This window comes from Electrophorus electricus, chromosome 22 (assembly GCF_041902795.1).
Source record: "Electrophorus electricus isolate QZ-2024a chromosome 22, ASM4190279v1, whole genome shotgun sequence".
Classification (NCBI taxonomy): Eukaryota; Metazoa; Chordata; class Actinopteri; order Gymnotiformes; family Gymnotidae; genus Electrophorus; species Electrophorus electricus.
The window spans coordinates 11770483-11788192 of record NC_137518.1 but is presented as its reverse complement, the minus strand read 5'-3'; the positions used below and the strand labels follow the sequence as shown (position 1 = coordinate 11788192).

The 17710-nt window shown below is 38.6% G+C and overlaps 1 protein-coding gene across 2 annotated transcripts in view; it reads left to right on the top strand.

The window, feature by feature from the left end:
• The first annotated feature begins 652 nt into the window (after nucleotides 1-652).
• col2a1b (collagen, type II, alpha 1b) overlaps nucleotides 653-17710 on the top strand; it is a 61491-nt gene continuing 44433 nt past the window's right edge. The window contains exons 1-15 of one of the 2 annotated variants that reach the window (XM_027016573.3): nucleotides 653-916; nucleotides 4398-4604; nucleotides 6048-6064; nucleotides 6494-6526; nucleotides 7530-7562; nucleotides 7684-7737; nucleotides 11060-11161; nucleotides 12142-12219; nucleotides 13148-13192; nucleotides 13908-13961; nucleotides 14560-14613; nucleotides 16425-16478; nucleotides 16707-16760; nucleotides 16863-16916; nucleotides 17456-17500. In XM_027016573.3, coding sequence (XP_026872374.3) covers nucleotides 823-916; nucleotides 4398-4604; nucleotides 6048-6064; nucleotides 6494-6526; nucleotides 7530-7562; nucleotides 7684-7737; nucleotides 11060-11161; nucleotides 12142-12219; nucleotides 13148-13192; nucleotides 13908-13961; nucleotides 14560-14613; nucleotides 16425-16478; nucleotides 16707-16760; nucleotides 16863-16916; nucleotides 17456-17500 — 978 coding nt within the window. In that variant the 5' untranslated portion in view covers nucleotides 653-822. The remainder of the gene's footprint in view (nucleotides 917-4397; nucleotides 4605-6047; nucleotides 6065-6493; nucleotides 6527-7529; nucleotides 7563-7683; nucleotides 7738-11059; nucleotides 11162-12141; nucleotides 12220-13147; nucleotides 13193-13907; nucleotides 13962-14559; nucleotides 14614-16424; nucleotides 16479-16706; nucleotides 16761-16862; nucleotides 16917-17455; nucleotides 17501-17710) is intronic. The other variant, XM_027016574.3, reaches the window with a different exon arrangement.

Genomic DNA, 17710 nt, shown 5'->3' with positions numbered 1-17710 from the left:
GGGTCACGCCATCACTGGGTCACGCCATGACTGGTCATGCCATCACTGGGTCATGCCATCACTGGGTCATGCCATGATTAGTCATGCCATCACTGGGTCATGCCATGATTGGTCACCCCATCACTGGGTCATGCCATCACTGGGTCACCCCACCACAGATTTTTCTCTTGCTTGGGTCCCCAAAAAGTGTGAAATCGATTTTTTTAAATTAATTAATTGATTAAAATCGAAAATTAAATAAATAACTGTATTGTATTTAAATAAGGGTCTTTATTCACAGTGTAAATCTTAATCTCCTTTGCATAGAACAAAATAATTTAAAATAAACATTCAATCATAGTATCCATGAACAGTAAAGCCATTGGCTAAGTACATTTAACTAAACCTCTATTCAAATGACTTAATCTTTAAAGCTAGACCTTAATTTATGCTTCACTGCAGACTGAAACCTAAGTAAACTTTTGGTATCAGGGCAGCAAAAAAAAAAAAAAAAAAAAGTAAATGTACAACTTAACAGTTTAAGTCGTATTTCTAAGGTGGACGTCGCTGGAGAACGATAGCTGAAGCGAGGATGGGAGGGTCACAGGACTCGGGTTTCAGGACCACAGGGGGTAGGGGTGGGCTTTTACTTGAGAACGTGCGTAGATCCATTGAACGTTCAGTTGTGCGCCCATAAAATCACGCTATATAACCTGGAGGACTAACAGAAGAGGGGCTACGGCTGGATATCCTATTAGATCCGCAAAACGGACTGGACTGGCCGAGAGGACGGCGTCTGCTTCCACCGTCTCTCTCAAAGCCTCGCATGTCTAATATTTAGACATGTACCGCTTTCTGGATTCGAGGACTGTACTGTTATGTTTGGCAGCACATATTGTGCTTTTAGCGGTTGTCAAATGTCAAGAAGAAAGTGATCGTAAGTTAGCTGCTTATTGCTCTTTTATATTCACCGTTGTATGTAAAGTGCATCAATCAGCTGGAAACATGAGAGTGGATAACAAAATGGTTGTTTATTGTGTGCAGCTCAATAGCGTTCTTCTCTTTATGGGAATCATAAATCTTGGGAATCTTCGGTGGAATCTGAACCATTACCTGTTATTTTAGGCTAAGGCCCACTGAATATTTGAAGAGTAAATCAAACGTTTCGGGGGCTTTTTAACTTAGTGCCTCCACATCCCAACTTGCTGCATACTTGCAATAACTGCAACTGAGTCTGGGGGGATACGTGCGCGTATTCTCCTTGAGGTTATAGAGTACGTAGGCGAAAGCGTTTTGCTTTGATTTTTAATTTGTTATTTGTTATTTTTCTGTTAGTCTGAAAGTATTTGCGGTTGACTTGGCTGCTTTTTTGTCTTCAGAGGCATAACTTAATGGGGTGGGGAGGGGCCTCTGGGAGAAATTCCACATGGTGGTTCATGAAGCTTAGCTACGCTCCCTGGACACCTGCGGGTACACTGGATCAATTCCGAGTGTTTTCGGACTCTCTCTCTCTGTCTCTCTCTCTCTCTCTCTCTCTCTCTCACACACACACACACACACACACACACACATACACACACTCGCTCTCTCTCTCTCTCTCTCTCTCACACACACACACACACACACACTCGCTCTCTCTCTCTCTCTTTAAATATCTTATACAGTTAGAACAAGTTTAAGTTTAAGAAGAGGGAAAATGATTACGGTTAATGACATTTACCAAAAAACGTTAACATTCCTGCAGTAAGGGCAAATCTAGGCTTGCTATAGACTAATCCAAACAACAGATGCACACAGGAATTGTCTGCATTCTGAAGAAGAAACGTTATATGTCATACATGCATTTTTCATTGAGGGCTTTAGGTAAAGCTGGTTTTCAAATACAGAATGTCTGCTAGTTTTAATTGGTAATATACATTTATATATTAATGTGGCTTGGGAAAGGAACCCAAAGTAGCAGACAGATCTGAGTAGCTAAAAAAGAGGCATGAGCTCAGGTTACTGTTGTAGAAAAGCCTGAGGACATAATGCAAGTCATTCTTTCCTAAGAGCCACTTGGGGAAATATTTCAGGAACGCTAAGAAATCCGAAGGACGTTAATGCATCTGGATCATTTGTGACTAGGAAGCACAGCAGCAGTTTACCTGATGGTCATGGCCAGCATTCAGCAGTAGGGCGTTAATCACATTTTAATCAGTATAAAGTGCTAGGAGTGATGGACCAAAGAGACAGGCCTCACAGGACACTGCAGTGGTTACAGAACTCAGTGGAAAAATCAACCACCTGTGTTCAATTTTGAGATTTCTACTGTAGTTTCCTCCTCAAATAAAAAGCATTGAGAGCAGTATGGTGGAAATTCAACTGGTTAACTGTTTTATAGGATGAAGAATATAACAATATGACACATTTGATTAAATTTAAAGGCCTGTAAATAGAAAATATACAATAACTTAACAAATTGAAGTGTTACTTTTGTGATTTATGTATCATGCATTGATTTATTTAAGTATTATAAAAGATAGACCAAGTAATGAAGTATTATTTTATTTTAATTCCTTGTTTAAGTATTATTATGCGGGAAGGCCTAAAGCAAAGGGAATGAAGGCAATCCTTTCTCCATTCTTTAACGTGTTTGAACTGGCATCTTACCAGTGGTTTCCTGTGCACTATACTTGGATTTGGTATAACCGTGAATTTGCCCAGTCTTTAGCTTTTAGAAAGCCCCCATTCATAGGAACTGGGATCCTTAAGTTACCTGCAACTTACCAGACTGGGAAGATAAACAAAACTACTGCAAGTTTCCTTTGATGTCCAATTGCTCTTCCTCAGCATTGAGTACTCACACTGTGTGTTTCTGCAGCGCTTGCCGTTTCTGAACACTCGGTATTAGGACACACTGTAGCTGTGCAGTTTTATCGTCCTTCATGTCTGATCACATGACCACCTGCCAAGCCACTCCTTATACAACAGTGACACTGACACATGTAAATCTGCATCAGTAATGCTGGGGAGAATACACTCGTAATACTGCTACACCCACTACCATGCAACTGCCATGTCAGAGTCACTGTGTTAATAGTGTCCATCACCTGAATGGTATCCAATCAGCAGTGGTCCTGTGTTCAAAACCTGACCAATGATGAATGGGATAGTGACACACCAATCAGCAGTGGTCCTTGGTCAAAACCTGACCAATGATGAATGGGATAGTGACACACCAATCAGCAGTGGTCCTTGGTCAAAACCTGACCAATGATGAATGGGATAGTGACACACCAATCAGCAGTGGTCCTTGGTCAAAACCTGACCAATGATGAATGGGATAGTGACACACCAATCAGCAGTGGTCCTTGGTCAAAACCTGACCAATGATGAATGGGATAGTGACACACTTTGTATGGCAACAGAAGAGCTCCAGTCTGGACTGCGCACCTATACCTTGCACTTGCAGATGGGTGTGTCAAATGTGCAGGTAGATTTTAATTGTCATTTTAACATTTAGCAAAATACAATACTAATTTTACCCAAATTATGCTTATTATTAAAAAATACATTATTTGAAAATGAGTCAACCAATTTGCGCATCTATTTGAAAAATCTTTTTATGCAAGTGAGTGCTGAAATATTGTAGATTGTCAAATTCTACAAATTGCAGACAGAGGAACTGTGATTAATACAAACTGTGGACATGATATTACTACTGGGACATTATAACAGCATTTTTTAAAAATTCTGTAAAACTTTGAGAAATTTAGCAGGATGTAAAGTACTGGTATTATGTTAAAAATTAGTTGGTCTAGACATTCTAAGGAGAGGCAAAACTATGTATAAGACATGTAATGTATAAAAAAATACTTGTTATTTCTGCTGAAATGTTTAATGAGTATGTAGATCTATAGTGCACATAATTGTGTATTGATCTGATCTCATGGATTTCTGCGCATAGGGTTTTTCCCCACAGCAGAACATATGAAGTAAGCCTAGGATCTTCCTCAGGCTTTAGGATCAGGATTAGGATCAGGATATTTCATTATCAATTCAGGAAATGGGTTTGTAAGGGAGTGTATATTAATCTAATTTTGTACTGCCATCTTGTGGTGCATATTTGAAATGCACTTCATAGGGCAGAGAATTGGATTATAATTGGGTTTCAGCTAAGTATTTTGTCTGTGTTCTGTGTGTGGAGTTCTCTTCTTTAGTAAATGTACTTATTTTTACACTTTTATGTTATAGTTTTAAGCATTTGCACTTTTGATATTTTTTAAAGAATATGTTGCCAAATGAAAAAGTAAAAATATTTACTGCCATTAGTTTCAGAATGAGCATGCTAAAAAATCTACTTGTATCCACAGTTATAACATGACCGTTGCCTGTTGTGTATCTTTCCCTTTTCCACGTGTCATGAATGACACATGCAGAGGATGCAGGTAGCTGTACACAAGATGGCCAGCACTATAGTGATAAGGATGTGTGGAAACCAGAGCCATGTCGCATTTGTGTGTGTGACATGGGCACAATCCTGTGCGATGAGATCGTCTGTGAAGAGCTCAGGGACTGCCCCAAACCAGAGATCCCATTTGGAGAGTGCTGCCCCATCTGTGCTCCTGATCAACCTGCTTATAGTGGTTGTAATTTATTTATTTCACACTTACATAAATAAATTACATAACAGTTCATATTGTTGATTTTGGGCTAAAACGCACCAGTACAATTCATATAATGCCTTTTCTTGGTTTTTATATATGTAGAAATTGAACGGTGCTTTTTATTCTTCCAAATTAACAAATGAAAGAAAGACAATGATAACAATAATAACAAATCCAGAAATTTAGCAAAACTGCTGCCTTACTGTCTTCACATTTTCTCCCTACATTGCTTTGCTTTGGCTTCTTTTTGTTTGGCTGACATTCCAGTTCCAGTATCATGGCCACATGTGGGAGTCATTATGGAAAAACTAACTTCAAATGGCATAGCCTAGCATTTCATCAGCAGTCCCAGAGCACAGTTCTCCTACTTTATCTATTGGAAAACAAGGAAATTCTATGATTCCTTCAAACGGTTCAGGCATTTATGTCTCAAAATTATGATACTGATATAAAATTCAGTTAGTCCCATACTTAGTTGCTAAATTTAATCTATGCCATAAGACATTTAAGAGAGTGTAAAATTAATAGTCACTGTGCAGAATTATCCATGAGACTTATTGTCCATTTAAGTTTAATTTTTGTAAAAGCTGTCATCGGTCAGCGTACATTGCGTGCATCAGAGTCAAAATGGTAGGTAAACTTAGCAAAATATAGAAGTTGTTTTTAAAATTATATTTAATTTTGTTTTCACCCTTTTCAGATTAAACTGGCAGAGATTTATGCCTCACATAACTACAGCAGATGAGCATGAAAGCTGAGACTACTGACACACGGAAACCCTTAACACTACAGTTAATCTTAACAATACAGCACCTTCGCAAAACTTGCCTTCACCTAAATGCTTCTGTATTGGCCTAATTAATTTATGTTGGCTGCTCAGTGAAAAGCAAATAAACTGGAAATAACCTGACACTTTAGGTCATGACAGTACGGTCATGCGAAATAGTGCATGCTACTCTATTTCTCCAATGGATGGAGACTCAGGATATTGTTTCTACATTAGTAGAATTCAACATCCATGTATTGTACATATTCCACATTAATATAATTCAAAATCTGTGTATTTCACTTAGTTCAAAGAAGCCAACCAGCTTTACTCAGATGATAATTTTTCAGTTGCTGCTTCCTAATTTATTCCAGTGCATTGAAACACTGGAATATGCATTTGGTATGCATTTATCATTAAATTACACTTCATTCTGCTTGAAAAAAATGCACACTATTAATGTTAAAATGTACACTACTAATGTAACACTATTAATAAGCCAACCTCTGGATCTCTGGGGATAGGAAGGTAGTGCGGTCTAAAAGTGTGATTGAACATTTCATCTGTGTCCTTCAGATTTATACTTAAAAGGAGTGTTTGTAACATGGGTACTCTGACTAACACTATGTTTCTTCTCTTCTGTGTGGGAACCACAGGAGTGCCAGGTGCTAAGGTGAGCCCCTGCAGAATTACTGTCTCTGTGAAAGGATATTACTGTGCTGCAAGCTATGATTAGCTCCCAATGTCTGCCTATGTTTGAGCAGCATGGAGCCCTGTGATATATTGTCTATGGTGATATAGTTCTGCAACATCTTCGTAACAGAATTGGTGATTTAGAATAGAAATCTTTAGACCGTAATGAAAAGGTGACGCTCAGAAATTCTAATTACCTTACCCTAACCGTAACCCTAAGTTGAGTTTTTTAGTGGTGGGTTTTTCCACCCTCCCTTTACTAGTGGTGACAGAGTATGCAATCACTTACAAAGGAAGGAAATGAGCATTTGAAGACACAACCTCTGCACAAATGATTTGAAAGTTTTATGAAAAGGGTATTTTTTAAAGATCATTTGTAATCTTCTGTTGCCTTTGTGCTTCTCAACAGGGGCAGAAAGGAGACCCAGGAGACATCACAGATGTGAGTCTCTGTACTGCCTTGGTCATAATTCATTATATGATAACTGTGTATAATGGTTCTTATTATCTTGGACACAGTCGTAGACATAATCCTAATCTCTTAATCATGTTCTTGCACTTTTGTGCATTTGCGTATGCTTGTTTAGGTTGCATTCATAAATAGAATAGTTTGCTAGGGAAGATACTGAGGAAGGTGTCATTCCAGCTAACCATATGGCAGTACTTTCATAGGCTAATAGGACATACAATTAAGCTTCATAGACCAAACAGTCTGGAAACTCACTTTGAAGTAGATGACACAAAGCACAGATAATTGGGGGCTTGTCATTTATGCTTGTTTGCTCACACTGACTTTAACTCCATCCCATAATGTCTCATCTTTTGTAGCCCAAGAATCTGTCCACATCTGTCCATTACTGAGCAATGAACAAACAGAATCCTGTGAAAATCTGCAACATTTGTAAACTATGTTGTTCACGCTGTTCAGCAATTTACATTCTAACTATATAACACAAACCTCAAAGAAAAAAAGTTGAAGTCATTCCAGTTGGTGGTAGAGGCTCTGAAACAGTCTACCCAGGACAAAACCTTCCTAGCCCTGAGTACCCTGTAAAAACAAACCGCTACATTTACGGCAAAGTATCCTGATCAGATTCTCGTGGACCCTAAGTCAATAAACAGTTTTATTATCATTTAACTTTTATTGTAGCTGCTTGAAAATGCTTTGACAGCACTTTATTACCTGTGCGGATGTACCCATGTGTGCAGTGGGTTTTGTAGTAGTTGTTATTAGTCGAAATGCTTTTTGTTGTTGTTATTGTACCAAAAGGTTCCAATTCTTTAATGAATCTTCTAAGGAATAAGGTGTGTCCCTCGACACTCAGAGAAAACCAGAATAAGGTTATAGTTTCCTGTTTGTTAATTGGGGCTCATCATTGTAGATGTTGACCATTTAAAATCTCAGAAAGTGCCTTTCTGTTTACTGCTGTTTATTTTACCAACAGGTCATTGGTCCCAGAGGACCAGCAGGTCCCATGGTATGTATAATCTAGAACATTCTGCAATATTCTCACCTCTTATCATGCTGTTAATTTGTTTTTACTTGTCCCAGTCTTCACCGATGCTCACTGTTCCCTCCCCTAACACACGCACAAACAGGGACCTCCAGGAGAGCAAGGACCCCATGGAAAGAGAGGCGAGAAAGGAGAAAAGGTGAGTAGCACTGGGTTTAAAACGCCAGACAGCATCCATGACAGCATCACAGGGTTCCACTCTGATCAGTCTTTCTGGGTCCATGACTTTGGCATAAATAGCTGTGTCTGTGATCACCTGTTCATCCGCCTTTGATCTGCTCTCGTTATCTTATTATTGTGCCTGATGTCATACGCATCAGCGATAAAAGCACGTGGGAAAGTACACTATGATGATTGGAATCCAGGGACACCCATGTATATGCTAAATTATATATATATATATATATATATATATATATATATATATATATATATATATACACACACACACACACACACACACACACACACACAATAAGGTGAACAGAGGCAGGTACAGGCAGCTTTCACATACCACACTGAAAAAAAAGAAGAACCACTCAAATCATCTGCAAAATGATGTCAATATATTTAAAGTCCTAAATGGAAGTATTATATTAAGGAAAGATGTGTGGTCTGACAACGGTTGTTCAACAGATGCCTGAATGATGTAAGCAACACAGTTTTTATGAGTACAGCGGCATGAAAGTACTTTAATGGTTCCATTAATCTTCATCTGACATTTGAGGATAGAAATTTACATAACGTATTCTTTTTGATGTTCGTGGCATAACATCAACATCTCTTTCTCAATTCTTAAATAACTGCAACTGCCAGTTTAAATCAATTGTATAATCGTTGGTCAAATAAAATGCAAAGTACATCAAGCTAAAAATACACATATGCATAATTTATATTGCTCATAATCTTCTTTTCATTTACTTGCCTGTGAAGTTTCAGAGATGTTCTTTCTCACGTGTTACTATATTAACATCCATCAGGTTATTAAAGTCAAACTAAAGGTAGTAGTGAATGCTGTTGGCCTGCAGTGCTCACATCAAGTGCAGACAGACTGTGTGACCAGTAGTTCATGGTATGGAGGCAGTACATTAAAGTGTCTTTTTCTGATTTTGCCCTGTTGTTGTTTTACGACAGCCAGTTTAACCAAGTGTGAACTCTGTCCCTTGGTGTATGTGAAAACAGCAAAAACAGAACAAAATTAAACGAATAAACTTCATTTAATCCAAAAATCAGTGGTTTGGTTCAGGCATTCAGTGGGTTCCAAACCTTTTTTCAATGATATGTTTTCAAACTTCAGGTAACATATGGAACTACTTGCATATACCCTAGAGAGCACTGCCACAAAATCTAACCCAAACAACACACAAGAAACTTGAAAAATATAACCTTTATTACTTATCGGAAGTATTTTTAATTATACATGTTTGTGTGTCTAATAACATTTTATTTGTACATTTTGGGTTAGATTTTGTACATTTATTTGTACATCTGGCCTAAAGTTTTTGCTGGGCCTTGAAGTACAACAGCTGCAGTCCACCTGGCTTAGCTAGTGCTCAGAATTCTGGTAGACAGGGCTAGAGTGTAGAGTATTCGGTGTAATCGGCAGAGTGCAGAATATTGGGTATAGAATATAGTGTGTGGCGTGCTGGACCACTGAGTGAGTGTAGTGTGTAGAATTTGTACAGAGTGCTACAGTGTAGAGTGTAGTGTGTGGAAAGTGGTGTGTAGATTGTAGTGTGTATAGTGTTCTATAAAACGTGTAAGATTTCTTTACACTCACTTCACATTATTCACATCCGCAATATTATTACAAAAAATTGAACTAATTACTTACAGTACTGTTGATGATGTGGTACCATGTTACCTTTGGCACTTTACACTCACCTTGAGTGTTGAGTTACATTGTGAGGTTATTTTAAACTGTATTGTGTTAAGACATCTCTTGTATAATATTTACTTTCATTGTACTGTTCAGTTTTTGCTGACTGAGAATAGCATTCAAAATTGCTGCCCTGTTTATCCACTGTGGCCTGCCAGTGAAGCATTTTGAAGCTGCTTTTGACACCAGCGTATCTACCAGTTCAGATCAGCCTGATTTGGCCACTGGGTGCTTTGCCATGGCTTATGGCACTGCTGCTGAATCCCAGTGTCAAGAAAATAAACACAAATCCTTATTGATATGGTCTAGTTTAGAAGAAGTGCTGTTTGGTTAGCGTAGTAACAGGAAGCTCAATTTGTATGAGTGATCATAAGTTATGAGACTAACCTTGATCCCCTAAACATGACATATGTTCCCAATCCAAAAAAATCTACCACAGGTGAAGAAAATGTTAACCTTTTAACAAATGTTAACCTTTCAACAAATATTAACCTTTCAGCTTTTCAAGACTGTGCTTTGGGAGACCTCTCTTGATTTTGCAAATGTTTGGTGTTTAGTTTCTTCTTCTTTTTGTTATAATAATAATAATAACAAACAACTTCAAAGAAGGGAGAGAATAAAACAGATTAGTCTGACCCTAGGGTTTCCCGTTCATGGGGTAATCATGACACAGAAATGTGTAATGAGTTGTTATGCAGATAATTGCACTAGTTTAACTGGTGCTTACAAATGTAGGTTTTATACAATTCCTGGAAGATAGTAACCTTTTCCACAGAATTAGGCAGCACTCTGATTCTGAACATCAGGTCAATTTAATATCAATCTTGTATCTTTTTCAGTGGCATAGTCAAAAATATACTTTCAGGTAGGCCTCAGATAAAATGGGACAGACCATTATGTTGCATTATTCAGCTAGAAAGAGCGTGCATGCCCAGGCCTGCAGCAGTGCTTCACACAGAGACAGAGCGAAACTACTGAAGAAAATCTAAAACATAAGGAACTGTACAGAAGAAAGTCATCTAACACCAGTTATTAGCTTGTTTTCATCTCACTTAATATCTTCAGTTCAGTGTAAACATGCAGGAATTTTTCTGTGTTCAGACATACCTCACTTCAGACATAACTAATTTAGCATACATAAAACCGAAAGAAAATTTATATCATTCCTTACTGACTTGGGAAATGTGAAAGTCTTATTAATGTAAATAAATTATCCAAGTACATAATTCATTTTATAATATGAATATGTATTGGCTGCTTATAAAAAATAACTTTATTTTATATTACTTTATAATAACTATATTATTTGCTACAGCTAATAAGGCAGACATTTCCAGATGGTTTATCTTTTATTGAGTTTCTACAAATACAAGATCACTGTCGGTGTAATTATTCTTACACCAAACTATAAATCTCAAACTATTCTGTTTTCTGATCAAGAACCTCTATCAAATTTATCATGGTTACTAGACAAGTCCTGTGATTTATTATTAAGAATGCGAGGTGTCATTGTAATAATAACAGCATTTAATAATTATTGTCTCACTCTTATTTCTTTGGCTTCTTTTCCCCTTGTGTGTAGGGGAGCCCTGGACCCCGAGGCAGAGATGGTGAGCCTGGAACGCCTGGAAATCCTGGTCCACCGGGACCCTCAGGACCTAACGGCCCTCCTGGCCTCGGAGGGGTGAGGATGTGCTTGAATCGTCCTTCATTTGTTCAATCTATTTACAGAAAAGCTATTATCATGACTACTTCAGCGTAAAGAGAGAGCGTTTCCAGCTGAAACCTCAAGAAATTAGGTACACATGGACTGTTTAAAACATCGGCCTTGAGGAGTGTTTGGAGAGCATGAAGCCATGCAAACTGTGAATATATTTCTAAGAGAAAGATATGAATGAAATAAGGAATTCAAGTAAAAACAAACTTCGAATTCCGTTGATGTACAACGAAAAATGTGGAAGGAAAAAAGATGGCCAGTGAGAGATAAAGAAAGACAGATTTGAGGAGGAAGAAAGCAAAGGAGGGGCAGAAGTTGGGGAGAGGATGTGGGGACAGGAAGTGAACCAACATTAAGGGAACACAAGGGGTTCCTTTGTAGCCATGAAATGAAAACATTTCACATGGGCCCCTAACTTTCCCTGAGTCATATAACAGGGTCTTTGAACAACAAACACACCAGTCTTTTGGACATTTGACTGTTGTGTATAATAGTTTAAGAAAGGCTGGACTGCCACATCTCTTTCAATATGCATGTTTTGTAATTAATCGTTTCCTTTCATTTTTAAATCATATCCATTTTTTAAATCAAATATTATTCCAGTGTTTCTTGCAGATACGTCTGTGGTTTTTATTTAAACAGCACTAGAACGGTTTTGAAAACAGACAAACAAGCAGCCAGACAAACAGACAGAGAGATAGACAGACGAATTGATAGATAGATGTATATATAGAGTTAGTAGTGACTAAAAATTTGAATTGTCCGCTATATACTGCGTTGTGAAAATCCCTTAAACCCGTTAAGTGTTTAATTTGAAAGAGATCGTTATTTTGAGGTTTAATGTTTGTTTGTTTTATCCTTTTTGTATATGACCACTAGAGGGTGCCACTATAATCGTTTCGATTTAAAGTATGAAATAGCCTAGCTGTTTCTAACCTCTCTTTCAGAACTTTGCATCACAGATGGCTGGTGGATTTGATGACAAAGCAGGAGGTGCACAAATGGGTGTGATGCAGGGACCTATGGTGAGAACCAGAGACGTCCGAGCTTTGAAGGCTGCGGAGCAAAACTAACTTGCCAGGCTGTTGTCAGTCTAATGTCATCTCATTTCCTGTCAGATTGTTGATGTTTCACTAAAAACGTTTTACATTTTTACGCTAACCGTTAGCGCATTCTAGCACACACAAATTTAGTGATACCATAATGATTTAAAACGTTGAATCTACTTAAAAGGATTTGAATACCCCTCACACACACACACACACACACACACACACAGTGTCTATTTTCGTTCAACCCGTGGCGTGTTTTCCTTTAGTAACATAAACATGCATATCATGCTCATGCACCTCAATCGGTCCAAGGTTCTTTGAGGGTCCGCCTCACACCAGTATGAAAGGAATGGCCATTTCTTGGACGGAAAAACTTTTACTTCTGTCTAACCAGGTCAAGTTCCCCGTGACTTGGACATTCTGGCTGTGGCTCAGAATGTCCGTTATAAAAAAAAACATGCACACAAATCTCTGAATGCATTAGTGTATAGAGACATAGTGCATATAAAGGTAAATAAATATTAGCATGGACTCAGCTATTCCACTCAAAACAATGACCAAAATGGGCGTTCCTAAGCTCTTTTTTACTGAACACAGTATGGATTCAAGACAATTAAAGTTATGGTAGAAGAATGTGAATCCGTTCTAATGATTTGGTGTGGGGCTGGTGAAATCAGTGTACCCCATGTAAAACATTCTTGATTATGCATGTAGAGCTTTTATAGCATGTAAAACGAGAGAGAGAGAGAGAGGCTCTAATCTGTCGTCATTCATTTTGTCATTGGTTTAAATGAGAGGTGAAATGTATTTTCTAATTTAATTTATGTCAACATATAGTTTATTTACATACTTCTCATTGCTGTTTATCAAGCATTTTTGTTTCCTGTATATATTTTTCTAGGGCCCTATGGGTCCCAGAGGACCACCTGGCTCAACTGGATCACCTGTAAGTAGATGTCAGATTTGCTTTTCTTCTCAGCTCTGCATAATAAGCGCCACACACTGGTCGGTGTCAAATCAATCAATGAATTAATTAGTCAATTAAGATCTACAGACATGTAACTGGCCACATTAATGCAAAGATTGCTTTAAAACACATATACACGAACCTTTATGGGCATAAATGTACATAAGTATGTCTCACACACACACACACATGCACGCACGCACACACACACACGCGCGCGCGCGCACGCACACACACACACACACACACACACCTACACCTCCCCAGTATCCCCTGGCACCTACTTTAAGCCTGTATGGAATACTACTCTTAAGTGGCAGGTGTTGCCCTTAGACTTGTCTGAACATGAAGTTTCAAGGGTGGATAGCTTGATTTCAGGAGACCCTCAAACCTTCATACCTTTATTTCGAGTCTATATCCTGCTCACATCTAACACTTCTAAGTGAATCGATTGCGGAGCTTTTAAAGACAGTAATTAGGTGAATCAGATATAGTAATCACAGATATGTTAATCACAGATGTGTTAATCACATGACATAGCCACCAGAAAGTTCAAAATGTATATGATATTGACTAAAGAAAATCATCTTTGAATATCTTAAAAGTTTCCACTTGCCTAGTTAAGACACACACACACACACACACACACACACAAAGAGATAGAGAGATTTATTGCCCCCTTTTCCCTATGCAGGGTCCGCAGGGTTTCCAAGGCAACCCCGGAGAGCCTGGAGAATCTGGTGGCTCTGCAAGTATCCCATAAATCCTTCACGAGGCTCTTGTATCTGTTTGCAAAGCTCTACTACCATGGTGGTCTGACAGATCTAGCATGAATGTCATAGTTCTCTCAATTCAAATTTCAAATTTGTTTTGTACTTCTTTGGTTACTATCAAAATAAAGCCCCCAACATGCAGTGTTGCTGGGCGAAAGATTCCCCATGTCAGTCTTTGTGTCCTGCCATAAACTAACAGCTGGCCAGCAAAAGGACAGAAGGAAAGTTAATCAGCCAACCGTCCTACTGCATTTAGGCAGAGTATAAACAGAGATTAAACAGCATTTACTAAAGCCTGTATAATCTGCACATTCCCTCTACGCTGTCAGTAAGGAATGATAAAGGTAGGAGGTGTTATTTCTAACCACTGCATGGGTTTTATTCATAGACAGCTTTATTTACAACTAGAACAGTTTTATTTATAAAACCTTTTTTATTTACTGTAGGCTGTTTTTGTTTACTTTTACCTTTCTAATATGCCAGTGCTTTCACTTCTTTCTTTACTTTTTAAAAAATAAAATCAGAACAGTTATTGTTGCTTTGCCATGTTCTTTAATGTGTCTCTTCTAATAGGGCTCTATGGGTCCCCGTGGTCCCCCTGGTCCCCCCGGCAAACCTGGAGATGATGTAAGTAATTCTGTTCCATGTAAAAGACAGTCTATATCATGACCTGTCATATATATCTTATATACTGTGTGTGTGTGTGTGTGTGTGTGTGTGTGTGTGTGTGTGTGTGTGTGTGTGTGTGTGTGTGTATGTGTGTGTGTGTGTGTGTGTATATGTGTGTGTGTGTGTGTGTGTGTGTGTGTATGTCTGTGTGTGCCTGTATATGTGTGTGTGTGTGTATGTGTGTGTGTGCGTGTATATGTGTGTGCGTGTATATGTGTGTGTGTGTGTGTGTGTGTGTGTGTGTGTGTGTGTGTGTGTGTGTGTGTGTGTGTGTGTGTGTATTTATATAAAATGTACTTGAGCTGCCACAATTGCTGCCTCCTTTGTAAATACCAACGGAATACCATTTCACTCTACGCACAATAACACATCTCTTATTTGATGTCCCCAGTTTTTAGTTCTTTAAATTATTTGTAAAACACTAACACTTTAACATTATCATATACAGAAACATTAATACAACTCTTTCACCCCTTTCTTTGACTTACATAGACCTGTCTTGCTCTGTTCTTACCAAACTGTGTGTTTCAGCCACTAATGTCCTCACCAGCTGATCTTCTCTAAACACCTACTGTTGCTTTCAAGCCGCACTGATTCAGTTTCTGCACTGAATCAACTCGCTGAATCAACTAATTCATCTACACTCAATCAACTCATACCACTGAGACAAATATCATTGTAAATCTCTTCCTAAGTAGTTGCTGAATTGACTGAGTGACCAGACTACTGTTGCTGTAATCAGTAATCCTATATTTGTTTTGTTTTGGTTTTTTTTGTCTTTGACCTGATTCTCTTAAACTGACGCATCTAAATCATGAAGATTTAGATGTATCACAAAACATCTGAATGCCTTAAAAACTTAAAAGGCACTTGTCTCTGAAGATTTCTTCTTGTACTGTAACTTTTCAACCACTAGATTGTTGTCATATGGCATAAATAATACTGTTTGTTGTCATAGAATGTTTATTTGAGCAGAATCACTGACCTGTACAGGTCTTCGTAGGTAATTCTCAAACCCTTTGCTGTATTTGCCACCCTAGAACAGGGAAAAAAAATTAGGTTGTTGAATGGCTTCAAAGAGCAATGGCCCTGTTTATGCCCAAACCCCTGAATATACCCTACGTTTCCTTCAGAGGTGTGTCAACTTACCCCTCTGGCCAACTACAGTAAACATGAACAAGCAGTAACTTCGCCTAGTTGTAATTGTAACTTGACCTGGGTTAACTAATTTGGCCTGGGTTAACTAATTTGGCCTGGGTTAACTAACTTGACCTGGGTTAACTAATTTGGCCTGGGTTAACTAACTTGACCTGGGTTAACTAATTTGGCCTGGGTTAACTAATTTGGCCTGGGTTAACTAACTTGACCTGGGTTAACTAACTTGGCTATTTACAAACTCATGTTAGCAGGGTTTTAGAAATAAACACAGATTACAGGTACTTACATAAGGCAAAAAGCAGAACGTCTAGATTGCTAGCGGGCAACTTTTACTTTGTTGAACGCGTGCAAAATTATATATATGTTTAATATAGCCTAGACGACCGAATTTATTTTACAGTTTCAATGTTAAGTATGTTATAAGCATATGTAAGTGATATGTAACAAATTTTAAATGCTGTCACTTTTCTGGTTCTGCTGCTGGCATTTCCACACAGGCCAGACATTACACTGTCGCTAGGATATGAGTGCTGGCAGAGGTCCAGGGTGTTCTGTAAGACTCCTGGGCCTCCTCAACCCCTCGGTCTCGTCTCATACTGTTATTATTTTAGGGTGAAGCGGGTAAGCCGGGCAAGTCTGGTGATCGCGGCCCTTCTGGACCACAGGTACATTTCTTACATCACCACAGAATCTCTTCACTACTTTACTTAATTTTAAAAACATAGGCCTCATTTTTCTTCCTGTTTCGCTCACGTTTTGTAAATGTTTGTACAGAGCCCAACACAGGCACTGTGGCTTCAGGCCAGTGGAGGAATGAAGCGAAGAAGCACGACTGACTGCTTCGGTCTCTTTTTTTCAACCCTGTATTCTTATTTCCTTCATTCATATTACAGGGAGCGCGTGGGTTTCCTGGAACTCCTGGTCTACCTGGAATCAAAGGACACAGAGTGAGCAGTGTTTAAAGATAGCTCATCAGTTTGAGTTCTTATTTTATAAGCTCACCAAAGTTTCCCAGAACTGTTGGTAAATGTGCATTTCTACTTGTTCAGGGTTATCCAGGTCTTGATGGACCAAAGGGAGAGACGGGAGCTGTTGGTTCTAAGGTATGACTTTAAAGTGGATGTTCAGACTGTTGTTCTAGCACATATCTGAGTGAGCAGATATTGTCTGGCATTTCTGTGCTGTTAGTTCCACCTAAATGAGATGAAGGAACATGTAGTACTGAAGTTATCAATTACATACATAATTTGTGTGCACATTCTACTTTGAAAATGAAATTCTACTTTAAGCACAATGCAGGAAAAAAACATACATATAGAGTCACCAGCCCCATTATATGACACAGTTACTTTTTACTTACACTCAGGTAAACTGTAGAGATGATGTCCATTTATCAGGTTTACAACAGAGACTATGCTCCATGTGATCATACCCTGACCAAAGATGAATAACATCACAAATTGTGCATAGCAACAGATGGACTGTGGATGTGTGTCTATTTAGTGATTTACAGTGTGTATTACATAGTTTTTCACTTCCATGTTTTATGGTTTTGCCAACCCCACCCCGTTCTCTCTTTCTCTCTCTCTCTCTCTCTCTCTCTCTCTCGCTCTCTCTCTCTCTCTCTCTCGTATTTTTACAGGGAGAGGCAGGTGCTCCTGGTGAAAGTGGAGCTCCAGGGCCAATGGTAAGAGGAGGAGTCCCTGCAGCAAAAAGCAGAAAATACAGTCAGTGGTTTAGGGAGTACAATACAGGCAGTGGTTTAGGGAGTACAATACAGGCAGTGGTTTAGGGAGTACAATACAGGCAGTGGTTTAGGAAGTACAATACAGTCAGTGGTTTAGGGAGTACAGTACAGTCAGTGGTTTAGGGAGTACAGTACAGTCAGTGGTTTAGG